The following is a 21,530-nucleotide window of genomic DNA, read 5'->3' on the forward strand; positions in this document are numbered from 1 at the left end:
AACCAAACATGAGAAAACCATTTTCCTTAACATATCTTTTTTCTTTCTATAATTCTTTCCGAGAATCAAACATAACTTAAATGTCATGATAGTTACTTGAATTTTATCATTATACTTTTTAGATGGGGAAAAAAACCAAAGAGGAAAAGTGTCACTTGTTATTTGTATATATAATTGCTTGGTGATTTCTCGGCAGCTACACCTATATATGGTGTGGAAGACTTGTATTTATATCAATGTGATAAATATTGGATTTTTCAAAGTATTTTTCAAGAAATTTTGTATAATATACATTATATATGATAAGGTAAGTTATTATCACTCTAAAGAAACAACATATGATAGGAAAATATTTATAAAATTAGAGATATTTATTTATAATATTTAGAGTATACTTTTACTTGAAGTGTTGTTAATAAAAGTATTTTTAGAAGAATCACCTATAGTGTTTCTCCATAAAATAGTACAAGTGAATTTTTAATAATATAAGTAATTTTTCAAAATTTTAAAGGTGTTTTCTAGATTTTATCTTTCAAAAACACTTTTAAAATTAAAAACGCCTCTTAAAATCACTGTCAAATGAACTCTGATTTGAATAATCCCATATTAATGCCAAAATTATTTGAAATATCATGCATGTGTATTTTACATATATTTGAAGGTTTATTATTATTATTATATATAGAAAATAGAATGGATTGACTTTATTTATTTAGAAATTAAAATTAATTGGTATCATAATTTTCCATTTGTATTTGTGACATTCATAAGAAAGAAAGGACCAAAAATAAATAAATAAATAAATAAAAATACATCCCATCCCACAAAATATAAGGCTATATTTTCTTGGTCTTTTTTTGGAAAATTGAATTTAGAAAAGTCAAAATATGAAATTTAAAGAAAAATAATTTCTAAGAAGTTGAAAACACCCAAATGAAAAAAATTACTAAATTACTTAAAAACATTTTATATCTTTATGAAAAAGGAATATAAATATTACTATCTTACCTTAATTATTCTCTTTTATTTATCAAAGGTAAAATATTTACATATATATATATATATATATTACTTTAAATGAAAATAGAGCAAAGGAAAAAAAAAATTAATAAAAAAAATTCAATGACACTAATTTTACTTTTTTCATTTTAGTAAAAAATCTACATCAATCTTCTAGTCAAAGAAGAAGGGCCCTCGTCGTCTTTGAAGGGGCAGGCAACTACTCAAGTTTTGTGATTGCTGACTTTGATATGGATTAGTTTTGCCTTCACGCATAAGGAAGCAAGTTGGTGAGTCGATTCAATTCTTTCTCTAGTTTTTATCGATTAAGAAAAAAAATCAATAAAAAATATAAAGGAAAAAATTATTTTCTATACACTTATATAAAAATAATTACAAAATAAGAATTCTTTAAAAATAATTCAAGTTCTATACATTCATCGGTCAAAAGTAATACCTAGAATTGTCAAAGGTAATTTCTCATTGATAAAAGTAATACCTTTGTCTAAAAGGTAAATAAAATGCTAATTATTTTTAAATAAGTGTTTAAAATTTATATTTTATAAACTTAAGTTTCGAGTAGTTTTTTTGGTGTATGGAAATATACTTCTCCCAAAAATATTTTCTAAACTAAAGACAAGCTAATTAAACATTTTATTTTAATGCATAAGTATTTTTTTTTCCTTTCTATGAAAAATAAACAAATAAAATTAAAAAAGCCTTTTTGCAATTAATAATAATTACTCAAAAACAAAAAGCTAATGTGGCATTTATGAACTAAAAATTATAACATTCAATTATTAATTACTAAAATATTATATCAACTTTTAATGGAAACCAAAGCAGTTTTAAGAAGAAAAAAATACAAAAAACAAAAAACAAAAAACAAAAAACAAAAGACAAAAGAAAATAAATAAATAATTACAAGATAATTATATTTACCAAATTGCCCTTCCATGAACCTATAATTTCTCGTTTTTATTGCTCAGATCTTCTTCGTTCGGAAAGTTTCTCTAACCTTTCCCGCCTTTTTCGGCCAACTGTGAGACTTTCCGTCTAAAGAAACTATAACTGGATCCGAAAACGAAACCCTATCTCTAGTTCTAGCTTTCGAATTGATAGAGATTAGCTCCGTTTTCGGACAGAAATCAATGGAGAAGTATTTGAGGGAGAATTTTGACGTTGAGCCGAAGCGAGCTTCGGAGGAAGCTCGGAGACGATGGAGATCGGCCGTGTCTGTCGTCAAGAATCCCCGGAGACGGTTCCGGATGGTTGCCGATCTCGCTAAGCGATCCGAAACGGAAAGAAAGCGCCAGAAAATTCAGGTGTGCATGTTTTTTTTGTTTTTGTGTTTTTTTGGTTGTTGATATAATATGGAAATGTTGCTGCTGCGTTTGGTTTTTCTGATTTTGATGATGGATGTTTGGTTGATGGGAAAATAGAGGAAATTGCAAGAAAATGCAATTTCAGTATCTCACGTTTTTTTCGTTGGTTTTTATCTTCTTTTTTTCTTGGTTGATTGAGTTCGAAAGCATCGCTACTCATGTGTTTTGCGTGGTTGATTCTGTTTGCACCTGTTTGTTTTATGAGAAAAATAGACGAAATGAAAACAAAAGGATCTTATGTTATCAAAATGCTCTGTCTTCCAAAAAAAGACAAATAGTTGCATTAGGTGGCATTGATAGAGGCTTTAATTGATTGAGATCTAATATTTAAATTGTTGTTGTTACATGTTTTTCTCCAATCAAATGTATCAATCTGTTCAACTTCTGTTGCTTTCTTAGGGCTTTTTATTGAGGTGGATGAATCCCTGGATTTTCGATGTCTTTAGAACCGACAAAGAATTATATGGAGAGTCAGATCTGAATTCTGATTCACTGATTAGAACCTGTTAGAGAAGAGAAAAGTATTTTTACCTTTTCAGTTGTGAAACCGAGTGTGGCCACCATTTACATTCAGTGCTCCTCGTCAAGACTGGCATACCAATGTGTATGTGCGTTGGCTTTGTGGACTTAAAATGGTTCACGCAACAAGTTCTTAAAATCAAAGCCTGTGGCCTTCCTTTGCCTATTCATATAGTGGTGGCCACATTAATCGCTAGGCTGCTGACGTGGGTCGCCACTTAGGTTTGTCTTGAATTGAATAACCTTTTGTGCAGTTCGTGTTGTAATCTGCTTTTCGTGTTTTTTTGTCTAAATGCGGTTCTTGATTCGCAAACTGACAACTTTTGGATTAAAATTTTCGATTCGGAAATTGTTTTTGGCTACGAATAAGATGGGAAAGCAGATTCGTCTTACCCTCTTGATGCCTTTACTGTCATTTTAGAATTAAGATGGTCCAATGAATTGACTGCTGTTCAATTCTTCAATTTTCTAGTTTTCCCACGAGAATATCAAGATTTATGAAAGTATTTTCCAAACCACCATTGAGATTCTGTTCCAAGAGCCCGAATTTGTGGGACTTTGACCGATTAATTTTGTCAAAAAGATGGAACAACCTTTTGCTTTAGCTTTTCTTTTTTGAGATTTGATGTGAATTCTATGGCTATGCTTTTATCTTCTTTAAGTTTTTTATTTTGCTAAGCTGCTGACTTTTGAATGTTCCTTCTAATATAGAGGATATAAAATCATGAATGTGAGTGACCAAAAAGCGAAGACAACTTTTTTGCCTTATCAAATCACAAAGCAGAAACAGATTTTATTTTATTTTTTGTTGAAGTATGTTTTCACAACAAATAAATAAAAAAATAAAAAGAAGAATACATAAAACTCAAAATAATTAGGATTTTATTTATTTTTAAATCAAAGATAATATTGAAGTACTACATTTTAATGATTTCATCTGTTAAGTATTACCTTTAATTTAAATGGATACTATATTTAAAAATATAAAAAGTTTTAGGGTTTATTCGGTAATTGTTTTCAAGAACAGTTCTCTATTCTTCAGAACAAAAAAACTTGAAAAACATATTTAGTAACTAAAAAGTATTTTCTATTTATATATATATATATATTTTTATAAACCATATTTTAGTTATTTTTTCACTTGTTTTCTAAGGATTGTTTTAAAAAATAATTATATAAATATGTAAAATAATTAAAAATAAAATAATAGACACAAAAAATATTTTTAAAACTATTAAAAATAGATTAAAAATATTTTAGGTTTTTAATAAAACTTTTGTTCTATAAAACATCATATAACAGTTTTTAAAAACTATTTTCAAAAACTATTTTTTTGAATCATTTTCTAAAATGGTTACCAAAAAGACCCTCGTCTTTTCCATTTTTATCAAAAGTATATATCACAAAAACATAAATGAAACCTTATAGCTATGCAATAAATTGTAATTTTTTTATGAAGTTCGTCTTTTCTTTTCTTTTTTTTCAATAGTACACTAGTCTCTTTTTTTGATTGTCGGAAACCTAATGGAGGTACCATACAGCTCATGGGAAGTTGGGAAGCTTTATTGCTGAAATCCATGATGAAAAGTTTTAAGGTTTGTGTATACAGCTCATGGGAAGTTGGGAACCTTTATTGCTGAAATCCATGATGAAAAGTTTTAAGGTTTGCGTATACGCAATAGGGAGGGAGGCTGAAGCTAATTATTAGGTCTCAACATTTTGAGTACTTGACCAGGCCCATAGTGGCAAAAATGGCGAATTTGGGAGAGAAGACTCTGATCAGATTTGGAATATGTAGGGAAACTTTAAAAATAGCATGCATCTTTAACCGTGTCAAACATTGAAAACCACACAGCAAATGACAAAAACTGGACTGGATTCTATAGCCACGGTATTTGGTCTATTAGGGGTTTGCCATGTGTGGCTCTAGGATCATTGGATTTGAGACTTGCTTGTATATAAAATGTGATACAGAGCACACTTTAGAAAAAAAAAATCTTCATTTACTTGCATTAAAATAGCATTTCTTCTCTATTAAAATTCTTGGTTCCTCTTCTCATTTTCCTTGAATTGTTAAATAATTTTGTCCATCTTCGATGTTATACCGTGCCAAAAGTTACCCAATAACGATTTTGGTCAAGTGCTCTGTTATTGATTCTTTCGACCTTTTCTGAATATGCATGCCACTTGTCCAAACTAAATTGTATTTTAAAGACTGGCATTTTGAAGTTGCGAGACACGATACCTCCCTAGCTTCTCTTTTTAAGTTTTTGTTGTCATGGAGACCATTTCTTTAGTATAACCGCCCAGGAGATAAATATGCAAACAAAAGATAGATCTCACATATAGAAAATCAAATAAGACGGTACTGTCCACCATGATGTTTTGTAGCGTGTATTGGTAGGAATCTTAATTAAAGGATTTGTTTCCTTTTTATATTAGAATCTCGTTCTTCGAATCCTAATTCTATTAGGAGTTTAATTTTTATTAAAATTAAGCTTTTACAATTATACATATATACATATATATATATATATATATATATATATATATATATATATATATATATATATATTCATTCTCTTTGTATAGGAAAATTGTTCTCCTATTAGAAAGATTATTTTTTATTACTTACATTTGGTATCAAAGTCTGAGTATTAAAGATGTAACCAACCAATAACAATACAATGTGTAATATTTAGGGACTAGTAGATTAAAGATTTGTGAAACTAGTACATCAAACACAACTTACACAAGTATAAAAAGGTAATTTGGCTAATTCTAGAAAGAGAGATTTGAATACACATATTTACATTAATCAATCGATAGAACCACTTATTTTTTAGAAGATTGCAAATGCAAACACTATAAAAGGTGCATATAACATCCTTATGAACACCTACAAAGGGGCAAAAAAGATGCAAAAAGTTCGATTATTGTCTTTGAGGAGACAATTTGAGCTTCTTTAAAATGAGAAAACATAAAGAATCTCCAACTTTTTTTTCATGGATATTAACTTTTATCAATCAGATAAAATATAATGACAAAAACCATTTAAAATCTTCATATTATAGAGTAAATTCTTCGAACCTTAACTATGATTTAAATATAAGGTTATAACAACTAAAGAATCAAAAGATCTTAGTACCATGACATTGGATGAATTAATGGGTTCATTGCAAGCACATGAGCAATGCTTAGATAAAAGGTCCTAGATTGAAGCGAAAGAAGCACTGTAAAGCCAAATAATAGTTTTATAATTGATGATGAAAATTGGTTGTGACACTCGAGTTTTGGACACTTAAATTTTGGAATCCAAAATTACTTGAGGCTAAGAAAATGGCTTTTGGATACCTTTTATTAATTCTCCAAATGAAGTTTGTGAAACATGTGTCTTGAGAAAGAAACATAAAGATTCTTTTCTAACAAGAAAATCATAGATAGGAAGTATCTCAAATTGATTTATTTGGATTAGTGTTCAATGAAAGTTCCCTCAGATGGAGATCACGGGTGTTTTTCACTTCTATTGATGATTTTAGTCAAAAGGTGTAGGTTTATTTTTAAAGCAAAAGACAAATGCATGTAAACATTTCAAAATTTGTAAAGCTTGTGGAAAAGCAAAGTGGGCATACTATAAAAATTTTGAGAACTAATAAGGGTACTAAATATATTACTTGTGATGATTTTTTTTGAAAAAAGTGTGATATTGAGCACTAATTAACTAATACACTTACCATATCCACAATTATGGATATGGTGAGGTGGGTGTTGCCCTTAAAACAATTACTGAAAAGTGAAATAGTTTCTTGTATAGTTTATTTATTGAATAGGTGTCCCACTAAAAGTGTTTATGGAAAGACCCTGTAAGAAGCTTAGAGTCATAGAAGGCCTAGTATTAGTCATCTAAGGGTGTTTGATTGTAAAGAATATGTTCATGTGTTTGATGCATTACATGAAAAACTTGATGATAAAGGTGAAAAGTGCAATTTCATTGGTTATAGCCAAGAAATAAAGGGTTATAATACAATCCATAAACTAAGAAAATTATTGTCAATCATGATGTGATTTTTTATGAGTAAGAAATATAGGATTGGTCTTTTTTAAAAAAAAAAAAAAAAAAAAAAAGAACCATCAAACATTCATACAAATCTCGAAAAGCAAAGCAAAGATCAAAGTATGTAACTTACTAGTACATTAATTATAACTTCATGCCTTACAAAGTCATCAAGGTGTTCACAATGTCAACATGTCTTATCTGCACACTTACAAGATTTTGTAGTTGGTGATGACAATGACCGAATACGTAAAGAATTGATGAATTTTTCTTTATTTGCAAATTGTGATGCATTTAGTTATGAGAAAGTTGCTCAAGATTGAGAAAAATAATACACAAAAGCCTACTAATATCCCTAATTCTAAGAAGCCAATTGGTGTCAAATGGATGTACAAAACCAAAGGGGTTGAAAAGGGGGTGGTGGAAGCTTTTAAAACTCTTCTCTCAAAGAAAGGGGGCTAAAGGCCTGGTTTTGAAGAGATATTCTTTGAAGTGCTGGAAGATGTGATGGCCAAGAATTTAGAAGGGGTTTTCTTAAAGGAAGAGGTGTTAGGTACACCGATAGAGTTGAATGGTGACAAAACTCCAAGTCTGGATGGCTTTTCGATGACTTTTTGGTCGTTCAATTGGGAGTTTGTGAAACACGAAGTGCAAAATTTTTTTAATGAGTTCCATGAACATAGTAGGTTTATTCAAAACCTAAATGCGACCCTTCTGGTATTGATTCCCAAGAAGAAAGAGATTGATAACCTCAAGGATTTTAGACCAATAAGTTTGGTTGAAGGTCTTTATAAGTTGTTGGCAAAAATGTTGGTCAATAGGCTTAAGAAAATGATGAATAAAGTGGTTTCAATTTTCAAAATGCCTTTATAGATAGAAGACAAATATTAGATATGGTGTTGATAGAAAATGAGGCGATTGATTCCTTGCTAAAAAGGAAAGATTGTGGGTTATCGTACAAGCTTAACATTAAGATGGTTTATGATCATGTAAATTGAGACTTTTTGTTAGCAATTCTTGTTAAAATGGGGTTTAGGAAAAAAAGGATAAATTGAATAAAATGGTGCATCTCTTTATCTAATTTCTCGGTTTTAATTAATAGTTCTCTTATTGGTTTTTTTTTTTTCAAAACTCAAGGGGTTTGAGACAAGGGGACCCTATATCATCTACTTGTTTGTGATTGCTATGGAAGCCCTTAGTAGGTTGATTCTGAAAGCTTGTGATTTTGAAAGTTGGGGAAAGAGAGAGTGGAGGTGAGAAAATCTCTCATCTCCTTTTTATTGATGATATTATTATTTTTTATGAGGCCTGCTACAAGTCACTTTCTTATGTTAGTTGCTTATGTGGTTTGAAGCTATGTTGGAATTGAAGATTAACTTGGAGAAGAGTGAGATGATCCTAGTAAGAAAGGTGGACAATTTGGAATATTTGGCTTGTGAAATTTGGTGCAAGGTAGGGAAGTTGTCTTCTTCTTACTTAGGGCTTCTCCTAGAGGTCTCATACAAGTTTGTGGCAGTTTGGGATAGGGTAGAAGAATGGTTTCATATGAGGCTTTTGTTATGGAAGAGACAAGGAGGAAGACTCACTTTACTTCTTAGTACTCTAACTAGTGTACCAATCTATTTTATATCTATGTTCACCATCCCAAGAATTGTAAAGTTAAGATTAGAAAAAATATAAAAGGATTTTTTGTGGGGTAGAGGGCATTAGAGAAGAAATTACATTTAGTCAAGTGATCTACCGTTTGTAATGCAAAGTTGAAAGGAAGGCTAGGTGTTCATTCTTTTTCCTTGTTTAACAAGGCCTTACTTTGTAAGTGGTGTTGGTGCTTTGCTGGCAAAAAAGATTCGTTGTGGAACAAAATCATAAGGAAAAAGTTTGGGGAAAATAAAGGGAGATGGATTTTTATAAGGTTGGGATTTAGAAAGAGATTAGAAAGTAATGGGAGCTTTTTAGTTCAATGATTTCATTTGCAATGGGTAATAGGAGAAGGGTGAAGTTTTGGAAAGATAAGTGGTGTAGTAAGGAGCCCTTATGTGAGACTTTCATAACCTTGTTTGCCTTATCTAATTCTAAAGAGGTGAAAAAGAAAATTGGAACTTTCGATTTTTTTAGGAATCTAAATGATTGGGAGTTGGGTGTCATGGAGCGTTTTCTTTCTAAACTCTAAGGACAATTAATGAAAAGAGGGTAGGAAGATAAAGTAGTTTGAAAATGAGATAACAAAGGCGTTTTCTCTATAGAAGGACTTTATTCTTTGTTAGAGACTAATGAAACCATCATTCTTCCTTTAAATTTAGTTTGGAACCCATGGATTCCTTCAAAGATGAGTTTCTTCTCTTAGGAGGTCTATTGGAGAAATGTTTTGACTTTAGATCAACTTTAAAGAAGAAGATGGACTTTGGCCAACAATTGTGTTTTTTGCAAAGAGGGGTCAGAGTCCATTGATCATATCATTCTTCATGATGACAAGACGAGATTATTATTGCAATTAGTGTTTGGTGGGTTATTTATGAGACAATTAGGGAGACCTTCTTAGGGTAGCATGATTCTTTTAATGAAAAAAAGACATATTAAGGCTTGGAGAGCATCTCATTCTTGTATTTTCTGAACAATTTGGAAGGAAAGAAATAAGAGATTTTTTTATTGTAAGAAATTGTCTAATCAAAGGCTGAAAAATTTATCCCTAAATAATTTCTCTGTGTGGGTCAAGGTGTATATAAATAGAGGTTATACGTATATGGTTGATTTTATAGATTGGTTGGGGCTTGATTAAGGGAGGGAGTATTTTTGTGTCATCTCTTTCCTATTTTTTTGCTTGATGTTATTTGTATGCAACTTATATACTCTTGTGTTTTTTTTTTTTTTTTTGCATTTTTTTAATACAATCTCTTACTTATCAAAAAAAAAAAAAAACAAGTATTAGATAGATGGAGAAGTTGATTGATTCAAGGTAAGATTGGTGGCAAAAGTTTACCAACAAAAACTAAGTATTAATTATTTTGAAAATCCAACCTTCTAACCTTCTCTATTTCCATAACCTTAGATCTAGCATGATAAAATAAATAAATAAATAAATAAAAATTGTTAGTCTTCATTGAACTTCTCTATACTTACCTATGTTATCCCAGTTGAAGATTTTAGGGAAAAAAAAATTGTCATACATCTTATTGAAAAAGCTGCAAATTACAAATTAAATAGAGATTGCTTCCAAGAGAATCTTAACACCCTAACAAATTGGAACATGAAAATAGGAACAAAGATAACAACCTACTAAATATCTAATCAACATATTTTGATTTTATTAAAAAATCTAAACCAAAAACCTATCTTTTCGGCACTTCCCCTCAAGTTGGAGCATATATATCTATCATGCCCAACTTGTTGATTAGATGCTCGAAATTAGGTCGAAGAAGTCCCTTTGTCAAAATGTCAACAGCTTGCTAAGTTGAAGGAACAAATGGGAAGTTCATGATGTCATCTTCAAGCTTCTCCTTTATGAAGTGTCGATCAATTTCCACATGCTTGGTGCAATCCTGTTGAATAGGATTATGTGTAATGTTAATTGCTGCCATATTGTCACAGTATAACTTCATTGGACTTTTTATTTTTTTGCTATAGCTCCTCCAAGACTCTTTTCAACCACAATAGTTCACAAACTCTATGTGCCATTGATATGAACTCGGCTTCAACACTACTTTGAGTTATCACACTTTGCTTCTTACTTCTCCAAGTCACTAAATTTCCCCATTAAAAAAGTACAGTACCCAGAGGTTGATTTTCTATCTGTGACTGATCCAACCCAATCTACTTTTATGAACACTTCAATATTTCTTTGCTCGTTTTTACAAAAGAATAATAATTTCCTTGGTGTATTTTTCAAGTACTTGAGAATTTGTTAAACTGCTTTAAGATGCTCTTCATAAGGAGCATGCATAAATTGACTAACCATACTGACTGTAAAAACGATGTCAAGCTGAGTATGTGTCAAACAAATCAGCTTGCCTACCAATCTTTGATATCGAACAACATATACTAGAGTTCCTTTGCCTTTTTCCCACAACTTCATATTAGGATCCATTAGAGTATCAACAAGTCGACAACCACTCATTCCTGTTTCTTCTAAAAGATCCAATACATATCTCCATTGTGACACAACCCCCTTCTTAGACTGTGCAATTTCCATCCCGAGAAAATACTTCAGTGAGCCCAAGTCCTTTAGTTCAAATTTTGTCACCAAGCAACTCTTCAAATTGTTCATTTCTATCACGTCATCTCCTGTTAGAATAATGTCATTAATGTAAACTATCAAAACTGCTATTTTTCCCTCTATTGAAAACTTCATGAACATAGTATGGTCAATTTGGCCCTAAGTGTAACCTTGTTTCTTTACAGACCTTGTGAACTTCTCAAACCAGGCTCTCAAAGACTGTTTGAGCCCTTGTAAGTACTTTTTTAACTTGCACACCTTCAAGCCAAATTTATCTTCAAAACCTAGAGGAGAATCCATGTAAACTTCTTCTTTTAGATCTTCGTTAAGAAAATCATTTTTTACGTCTAAATGTTGTAGGGGTCAATCCATATTCGCAACTATTGAAAGGAGTACCCTTATTGTGTTTAGCTTAGCCATGGTGCAAATGTTTCAGAGTAATCTATGCCATAGGTTTGAGTGAATCCTTTGGTAACTAGTCGAGTTTTATATCTATATAGTGACCCATCAAAGTTGTACTTAACTATGAACACCCACTTGCATCCAACAATAGTTTTTTCCTTTGGTAAAGACACTACATCCCAAGTCTTGTTTTTTTCAAGAGCACTTATCTCTTCAAGAACGACCTTCTTCCATTTAGGAACAATTAGAGCATCTTGCACACTTTAGGAATTTGTACACTAGAAAGTTGTGAAGTGAATGCAAAAAATGATGGAGATAACCGCTTATATGACACAAAATTGGACAAAGGATGTTTAGTGCAAGACCTAATACCTTTCCTATTGGCAATTGAAACACTTGGATCATGGCATGACACGGATAGGGAACTGAAAGTATGAAGACTAGATTCGAAAGAAGAGTTTTTACCTGACTTATGTCTTTTTAGATGATTTGTCCTCAGATTGGAGTCATGGCCTTGCAGCAAAGTGGAATCATCATTTTTTTTTTTGTCAGGTTTCTCCTTGAGTAAACAATCAATTCTTTACTTGTTGTACCAGTATTTATTTTTCTAGTATTTTGAACATTTTTTTACATATTAATAGCATGTCCCTAACTTTCAGCACCGAAAATATTAATTTCTAGACTTGGTTGTGGTTGTGGTTGTGGTTGTTCAATATTTTCTAGCGGTGATCTACTCGTTTCTAATGTTGACCTTGGGTCTTGAGAAACCTGTATCATATTCTCTCCACCACTTATGCCTAGATCCTCACAGCTCGAACCTAAACTATCACCACAACTAGATCCATTGCCTAATTCTTCACTCTCTAACATCGCTAGAAAACTCATAGGATCCAAATCTTCACATGATCTCTCCCCCTGAAGATGAGCCTTATGGAAGAAAGATTTAGTTTTAAAAAAGGTCACATCCATTGTAACATACATTTTTCTGGAAATTGGGTCAAAACACTTATATCCCTTTTATATGGGAGAATACCCAACAAACACACACTCTCTAGCCCTTGGATCAAGTTTTCCACGATTATGCTGATGAATGTGAACAAATGTAGTGCAACCAAAAGTGCAACCAAAGATTTTTTAAAGGTAAATCAAAGGAAATTTGTGATGTGGGAAAAAAAATTTTGAAAACATCAAATGGAGTTTTAAATTTCAGAACTCGTGTGCACATCCTATTAATCAAATAAGTTGCTGTCTTCCCACAAATACTTAGGAACTTTTGTTGAAAACAGTAACAATCTAGCAACTTCTAAAAGATATTTGTTTTTTCTTTTAGCCAGTTCGTTTTGCTATGGTGTATCATTACAAGAGCTTTGATGTACAATACAATTTTCAAGAAAATATCTTCCTAGAATTTGTTTAAAAAACTCTTTCCCATTATCACTTTTGAAAACCTTAATTTTTCCTTGAAATTGTGTTTAAATCATCTTATGAAAGTCTTTGAAATCTTGTTTTACTTCAGATTTTTCTTTTAACATATGTACCCAACAAATTCTTGTGTGATCATCAATGAATGTAACAAACCATCTCTTACCTATAATAGTATTAACCCTAGATGGCCCCCAAACATCATTATGAATAATAGAAAATTGTTCGATGGGTTTATAAGGTTGTAATGGGAACGATGCACAATGATTTTTTGATAATTCACAAATTTCACATTGAAACAAAGATTGGTCTTTATTCTTAAACAAACTTGGAATCAAATATTTCAAATAATGAAAGTTGGGATGACCTAATCTAAAATGCCATAACATGATTTCATTGTCAAGAGAAATAAATATTGACTCAAAACAAGTACGTTGTGATTATTTTCTCAAATCAGTCCCATCTTCGAAGAAATAGAGTCCTCCGCTTTGCCTAGCAGTGCCAATCGTCCTCCTTAACTTCAAATCCTGAAATTCAAAATGAGATGGAAGGAAGTATGACAATTTTGGTCTTGTATTGATTGACTAACAAACAAAAGGTTGCATGAAAGATTTGAGACATGAAGGACTAAGAAATAGTTATTGACCATTTTCCTGCTATTTTTATTTTTCCATTTCTTGCACAAGAAGTATAAGACGAAAACAATTTCAACGAACCTATCATATGATCCGTTGCACCTGAATCTATGATCCATAGGGAACTAGAATTGACACTAGTTAGTGTAGTGGAATAAGAGTTACCTGTTTGGGCCAATGAACACGAAGGAAACTTATTTTAGGATTGAAGGAATTTGCAAAGTTGCTCTAGTTGTTCCTTGGTGAGAGGAAGAGTTTTTTAGGAAGTTTGTGTCCCTTAGTCATCACCATTAACTTGAAATGCACATCCTTCATTGCTAGATTTTTTATTCAGATTTTGTCTCTTGCCATGTATCTTCCAACAAGTCTCTCTTGTGTGCCAAGACCACTTGTAGTAGTCACACCATGGTTTTTCTGACTGCTCGTTGTTCTGCTTGTCTCCTTCATGTTCGAATCCTCTAGAAGCAAGAGCAGAACTTTCAGATTCAGTTGTAGGCTTTTGATCAACATCCTTGAGCATTACTCTCTATCAAGCTTCTTCTCGCCTAACTTCAGAGAACACTTCGTGAATATTTGGCAGGGGTTTCCTCCCAATAATTCGTCCCCTAACCTCGTCCAATTCTTTGTTAAGTCCAGCAAAAAAACATATACTCTGTCATTCTCCTCTCTTTTCATGTGTCTTGCACTATCACTAGTACACTCCCACTGGTCATCATAGCACAAATCCAATTCTTGCCAAAGAGTCAACATCCCATTGTAATACTCCATCACATCTCGATCTCCTTGCTTCAATTGCCACAACTTGGTTTTCAATTCAAATATTTGAGACGAGTTTTCCAAATTCGAGTATGTTTCTCGAACTACATCTCATACATCTTTGGTTGTTGGAAGAAACATAAATGGTTTTCCAAGAGCAGGTTCCACTGAGTTGATTAACCAGGCTATGATCATAGAATTTTTGGACCTCCATGTCTTGAATTTGGGATCTCTTTCTGCTGGTTTTGTCACTTCACCAGTGAGATAGCCAATTTTGTCTTTGCCATCTATCACTAGCTTCACCGATTGCACCCACTCTACATAATTCTTGCCATTGAATCTATGAACAGTTATCTGAAGAGTGTTGGAATTTTCAAAATTGTTGAATGAGACAGTAGGACCACTCTGCACTTCCTCTGTCGTTTCCTTGGTTGAGTTTGTGGATCTAGTTGCACCGGTCATGACTGTCTTGACCATTAAGAAACCCTAGCTGAGAGTCGTAGCTATGATACCATGAAGATTTTAGGGGAAAAAATTGATCATACATCTTATTGAATAAACTACAAATTACAAGTTAAATAGAAATCTTCCAATAGAATCTCAACACCCTAACAAACTGGAACATAAAAATAGGAACAAAGATAACAACTTACTAAATATCTAATCAACAGATTCTGACTTTATTAAAAAATCTAAACTAAAAACCTATCTTTTCGGCACCAGTTAATCATGCACCAACTTTCTTAAGATAAAAGGAATAAAATTATCAACTTAAACTAAATAAACTTATGCACTAAGAATGATTTTTTATGCAAGCATACTATAGAAGATATATTTATTTAATTGCATTAAAATAGCATACTTTCTCTATAAAATTGTCACTTTCTCTTCTCATTTTCCTTGAGTTTTTAAAGCTTCCTTGGAATTTTTAAATAATTCTGTCCATCTTTGACGTTATAGCATATGGTAGGCCAAAAGTAACCCAATAATGATCTTGACTAAGTACACTACTATTGATAAATATGCAAACAAAAGAAGTGATCCGGCATAAAGAAAATTATATAGACAGTGCTAGCGGCCATGATGTTTAATGGTGTGTATTATTTGGCTTCCAAAAATCAGGAATTTCTGTCGTCACGTAGTGTTCGGCCCACCCACGTTTTTTGGTCTGTGTGGAGTCATTTCTTCTTTTGCTTTAATAATGCTCTCCATTAGCCAAAAATGACCTTTCGGTTAGAAAGTCATAATTTTCCTTCCATCACCACATAAATGGTATAATGTGCCTGAGACAAGTCACCCAATTTTGACTTGTCTAAATCAATAAATAGAGAAAATATACATCATGAGCAATATTACACATTATAGGTGCCATGAGTCCTCATCAACTATGTGTCTCGTCACTTCTCTTTCACCACTTTTGAAATGGGACCCAAGAAAGGAGATTCACGAAAACTAGCATTTTCCATGTATTTTTTTAGCGTCAACATTACGGTTAGACAAAGCTTGTAAGTTCTGGCATTGACACAAATTAAAAGCAACTTCAATTAGGTGAAACGTAGTTAGACCGCTAGCAAATTTGTTTAATAGCTCCTCAAAATCCATTCATGAATTTTCGACGTAAGAGGATTCAGCTGCCAAAAGGTCGGGAGCCCTGTTGAGAGCCATATCATTCACATGGTGGCTCAGAAAATTCATTGACATTAATAGAAAGGATATTCTTCTAAACATGACAAAATAAAGAAAAGAAACGAGTCTCAACTCAGTTACAACAGACTAAATTCTTTTTCTTTCATTCATTAACTTTCTGAAGCGGCTTCTGTTTAGTTTTATCTAAGGCCATTCTAAGTAGATGAATTAATGGACAAGTAGCAGTTGTAGTTCTATTTGCAATACATAACCATTGTGGTTAAGGAAGTTGATAAAGAAATTACTCAATTTATACTGTCTCTCCGTTATTAATGGAGCATTTTTCTTATTTTCATTTTTCTACCATCCATGAATTCTAGATGCATTTACTTGTTCTTATAGTTCAAGAAAGTCAGGCTCACTTATAACTGAAAAATTATACCATAAGTAATTTGAAGAATAAAATTAAGACGTCTTCTTCCCATTCCTTGACATTCATCCACATGATACAATGGAACATATGATTTCCCTAGAGCCACAGCGGTGCCCACCACTCCGTATTATCCTGGCCTCGGTTGAGCATAATCTTAAGAGAGCAACCGTATAGCCCACCACAAGCAGAGGGTGGCCCAGAGACTGGCTTGGATTCTTTGTGTTCCAACTGGGCTATTAATGGAATGGACTGTCATTCTAAAGACATTGATATCAATTACCTGCACCAGTGTACGGTTTGATAATTATGAATAGACCCTTCTCTTGCATGCTGCGTTGCCTTTCACATTCGAGTTTCTTTAGCCTTAATGTTTTCTTTTTGAACAGGAAAAGATTCGAGTAGCTTTATACGTGCAAAAGGCAGCATTGCATTTCATTGAGGGTATGAACTCCATTGAATCTCCAAAAATGAACTGTTCATGGAAACATTTCCTCTCTCTCAAATTTATGTTCTTCTCTGGTGCAGCGGGTCATCGTATTGAATACAACCTCTCCGAAGAGGTTAGGCAAGCTGGTTATGAAATTGAACCAGATGAACTAGCATCTATTGTTCGAGCTCATGATATCAAGGGGCTGGAATTCAATGGTGGAGCTGAAGGATTAGCAGGAAAAGTGTGTGTCTCACTGGATACCGGTGTCAAAACAAGCGAAGTGCATTCTAGACAAAGTATCTATGGCCTCAACCAATATGTTGAAAAGCCTTCTGGAACTTTCTGGATGTTTATCTGGGAAGCCCTGCAAGACCTTACTCTAATAATCCTCATGGTATGTGCCGCGGTTTCTATAGGTGTTGGGATCGCCACAGAGGGATGGCCAAAAGGTATGTACGATGGGTTAGGAATAGTACTCAGTATTTTCTTAGTAGTGATGGTTACTGCAACTAGTGACTACAAGCAGTCCTTGCAATTCAAGGACTTGGACAAGGAGAAGAAAAATATAATTGTTCAGGTGACCAGAGATGGATACAGACAAAAGATTTCTATATATGATTTGGTGGTTGGAGACATTGTTCATCTATCCATTGGAGATCAGGTTCCAGCTGATGGGGTCTTCATATCAGGTCACAGTTTATCAATTGATGAATCAAGCTTGTCAGGTGAGAGTGAGCCGGTGAATATCAACAAACAGAGGCCATTTCTCCTATCTGGAACCAAGGTACAAGATGGGTCTGGGAAAATGCTGGTCACATCAGTCGGTATGAGGACTGAATGGGGAAGATTGATGGTTACTCTGAGTGAAGGGGGAGAAGATGAGACACCACTGCAGGTGAAGCTTAATGGAGTGGCGACCATTATTGGGAAGATTGGTCTGGCTTTTGCTGTGCTGACATTTTTGGTGCTGATGGGACGGTTTCTGCTCCAGAAGGCACTTCACAGCAACATCACAGACTGGTCTTTCAGCGATGCAGTGACAATTTTGAATTATTTTGCTATTGCAGTTACTATAATTGTGGTTGCAGTCCCAGAAGGGCTTCCATTGGCAGTGACATTGAGCCTTGCTTTTGCAATGAAGAAATTGATGAATGCTAAGGCACTCGTGCGGCATTTATCTGCTTGTGAAACAATGGGATCTGCCAGTTGCATTTGCACGGATAAAACAGGTACGCTGACTACAAATCATATGGTGGTGAATAAAATATGGATCTGTGAAAAGTCTAAAGCGATAGAAACTAACGACAGTAAAGATGTATTTCAGTCTTTAATCCCTGAAAAAGTATATAGCATCCTTTTGCAGTCTATATTTCAGAACACTGGATCTGAGGTTGTCAAAGGGAAAGATGGAAAGGTTAGCGTTTTGGGTACTCCAACAGAAACAGCTATATTAGAGTTTGGCTTGCATTTAGGTGGTGAGAGTGCCCACTACAAGGAGTCTGAGATAGTGAAGGTTGAGCCTTTCAATTCAGTCAAGAAAAAGATGTCCGTGCTCGTAAGTCTTCCTGCTGGTGGGTTCCGAGCATTCTGCAAAGGCGCATCAGAAATTGTTTTAGAGATGTGCGACAAGATTATTAATACCAATGGAGAATTTGTGTCCCTGTCTGCAGACCAGAGAAAGAACATCACAGATGTCATAAATGGTTTTGCCTGCGAAGCCCTTAGAACTCTATGCTTGGCTTTCAAGGATATAGAAAACAGTTCTAAGGACGATGATATTCCTTATAGTAACTATACACTAATAGCAGTTCTTGGAATCAAGGATCCAGTTCGCCCTGGAGTGAAGGATGCTGTTCGGACTTGTTTAGCTGCTGGGATTACAGTGCGGATGGTCACAGGCGACAATATCAATACAGCAAAAGCCATAGCTAAAGAATGTGGCATATTGACTGATGATGGTCTGGCAATAGAAGGGCCAGATTTTCGTAATAAGAGCCCCCAGGAGATGAAGGAGTTGATACCAAAACTTCAGGTTTTTACAATTGCTTTTACGTTTCTAGCTTTATCTTGGCCCCAGATTTTATTTAAAATGCTTTGACTTTGTGTTGCAGGTGATGGCTCGATCATTGCCTTTGGACAAGCACACCTTGGTAAGCCAGCTAAGAAATTCATTTAAAGAAGTTGTGGCAGTGACTGGCGATGGGACCAACGATGCTCCTGCTTTGCATGAGGCGGACATTGGACTTGCCATGGGCATAGCAGGAACTGAGGTTTGTTTAATACCTTGCCATATAATTGCAGCAGTTCTTTGGAATCATGATCATTTTTCTCATCACTTACCCGGTTTCATTTATTACAAGATAGATTCACATCTTGACATTGTTTTCGTCTAGATTCCTGGTGATCTTTGAGTAAGGATACGTTTGGTTGTAAGAAAGCCTAAAAAAGGAAAAAGGAAAAAAATCCTATTTGATAATAGTTGGAGGTATGGTACTGTAAAGTACAATTTTGGTACACATCGGTTTTACTTTCATCTTTTTCTTCACTTCTCTTTCCTTTTATAGTGGGACATGGTTTTCATTTGCTTTTTCTCATGATTATGCTGGGTATTTGTTAAACATATGTGTCTTTACTTCCTTGTCGTCATTCTTTCTTTTGAAAATGGTAACTTCTTTTAAACATATCAAGGAGGTGTGCCTTAATACTTATCATCAACCAAGCATCTTCCCCACTGTTATCTACAGGTGGCAAAAGAAAATGCGGATGTGATTATAATGGATGATAACTTCTCGACTATAGTGAATGTTGCCAGATGGGGCCGGTCAGTCTACATAAATATTCAAAAATTTGTGCAGTTCCAGTTAACAGTCAACATTGTTGCTCTCATGATCAACTTTGTTTCTGCATGCATCTCAGGTGCGTTCATCCATTAAATCTTTTTCCTTACAACTTAAGATTTGGCGTCTATATAATAAAGATGACTTAGAAATTTCTTTCCAAGTAATTTTCAGGATCTGCTCCTCTTACTGCTGTCCAGTTGCTCTGGGTGAATATGATCATGGACACTCTTGGTGCATTAGCCTTGGCTACAGAGGCTCCAACTGATGGCCTGATGAAACGAGCTCCAGTTGGTAGGAATGCAAATTTCATCACCCGAACCATGTGGAGAAATATCATAGGCCAAAGCATCTATCAACTAGCCGTCCTTTTGGTCTTCACCTTCCAAGGGAAACGGCTTCTAAAGCTCACTGGTTCAGACGCCAGTAAAATTCTTAACACATTCATATTCAATGCCTTCGTCTTTTGCCAGGTACTGTTATTGATTTTAATTGATTCTTTCCAAACAACCGGTTGTAAAATGGCTGATATTCTTTTTATTTTTATTATTTTTTACGTACCAGGTATTCAATGAAATAAACAGCCGTGATATGGAGAAGATAAATGTTTTCCAAGACATGTTCAGCAACTGGATATTCATAATCATAGTCGTCTCCTCAGTTACTTTCCAGGCCATAATGGTAGAATTTTTGGGCACTTTCGCCGGAACAGTGCCACTGAGCTGGGAGTTGTGGCTATTAAGCATCTTAATCGGGGCTGTGAGCTTAATCATCGCAGTTATCCTAAAGTGCATTCCCGTCGAACCAACAAAGTACACAGCCATTGCCAAGCATCACGATGGCTATGAACCACTCCCAAGTGGTCCGGACCGGGCATGAAGGAAAGAGATGATCATTTCCAAGGACCTGATTGCAGACCTCAATGGCAGCCTCAAGCGATACCAATTCAAGCTTTTGAGAATCGGAGTATATGCTAGTCCCTTATTCAGACGATGGTACAGTTGCATACTCTTTCCATCATATATCCTCCCGCTGTTTGCATGAACTCCAGGTAAGTTGTTGTTGTTCATTTTCCAAGGATTTGTTTTTATATCCCTTGGTTGTGCATTCATTCATAGAATTCGGCTGGACTTTTAAGTTTGGAGTGGGAATTTTCATCAAATGGGACCAGTGGCACTGGTACCTCCAGTCACCTGAAAAAGAGTGAATTATTCTTTCTTCTACTCGTCGGTGTATCTTCTTTTTCCATTATATTCTATAACCATTGTAGTCTTGTAATGAACTGAAAACCCTACATTGTTGCAGTATGTATGCATTGAGTTTTCCAGCCTATTAAAGGGGAACCATAGAAAGATATTAAAGGGCATGGATGAAAGAGAACTTCCTAAAATGAAAAATAAAAGGAAAGAAAATAGAAAATATATTTAGATTCCATCAATTATTTAGATGTGGAGTAAATAATTAGTAAATATATAAGTTTTTTATTTTATATAAATTATATTTGATTTTCTTTTATATTTTTTATTATAAATAATAATAAAAAATTATTATTTTTTAAATATTTTTGTTTCCTAAAGGCTTTTGCTAAAGTGGTGAAAATTTTAAAGCCTGTTTCGAAATTGTTTTTGAGATTTGAAAAACATGATTAGTAAGTTTTTAATAAAAAAATATTTTTTTAAAAAAAAAACTTGTTTTGAAAATGAAGAATATTTTAATTTATAGCATATTTTTAATTATTTTCTATAATTATTTTTAAAAATATTTGTATAAATATAAAAAAAAATTTAAATGAAGCACAAATACAATCTAATTTTAAATATCA

At 33.5% G+C, this 21,530-nt stretch overlaps 1 protein-coding gene across 1 annotated transcript; it reads left to right on the forward strand.

The window, feature by feature from the left end:
* The first annotated feature begins 1,968 nt into the window (after positions 1 to 1,968).
* Positions 1,969 to 21,051, forward strand: LOC100246545 (putative calcium-transporting ATPase 11, plasma membrane-type). The gene is made up of 7 exons (XM_002270633.4): positions 1,969 to 2,324; positions 16,828 to 16,882; positions 16,967 to 18,903; positions 18,983 to 19,141; positions 19,616 to 19,787; positions 19,883 to 20,181; positions 20,273 to 21,051. The coding sequence occupies exons 1-7, from the start codon at positions 2,151 to 2,153 to the stop codon at positions 20,585 to 20,587; spliced, it is 3,111 nt and encodes a 1,036-aa protein (XP_002270669.1). The 5' UTR covers positions 1,969 to 2,150; the 3' UTR covers positions 20,588 to 21,051.
* Positions 21,052 to 21,530: the final 479 nt, after the last annotated feature.

Source organism: Vitis vinifera, chromosome 13 (assembly GCF_030704535.1).
Source record: "Vitis vinifera cultivar Pinot Noir 40024 chromosome 13, ASM3070453v1".
NCBI lineage: Eukaryota > Viridiplantae > Streptophyta > Magnoliopsida > Vitales > Vitaceae > Vitis > Vitis vinifera.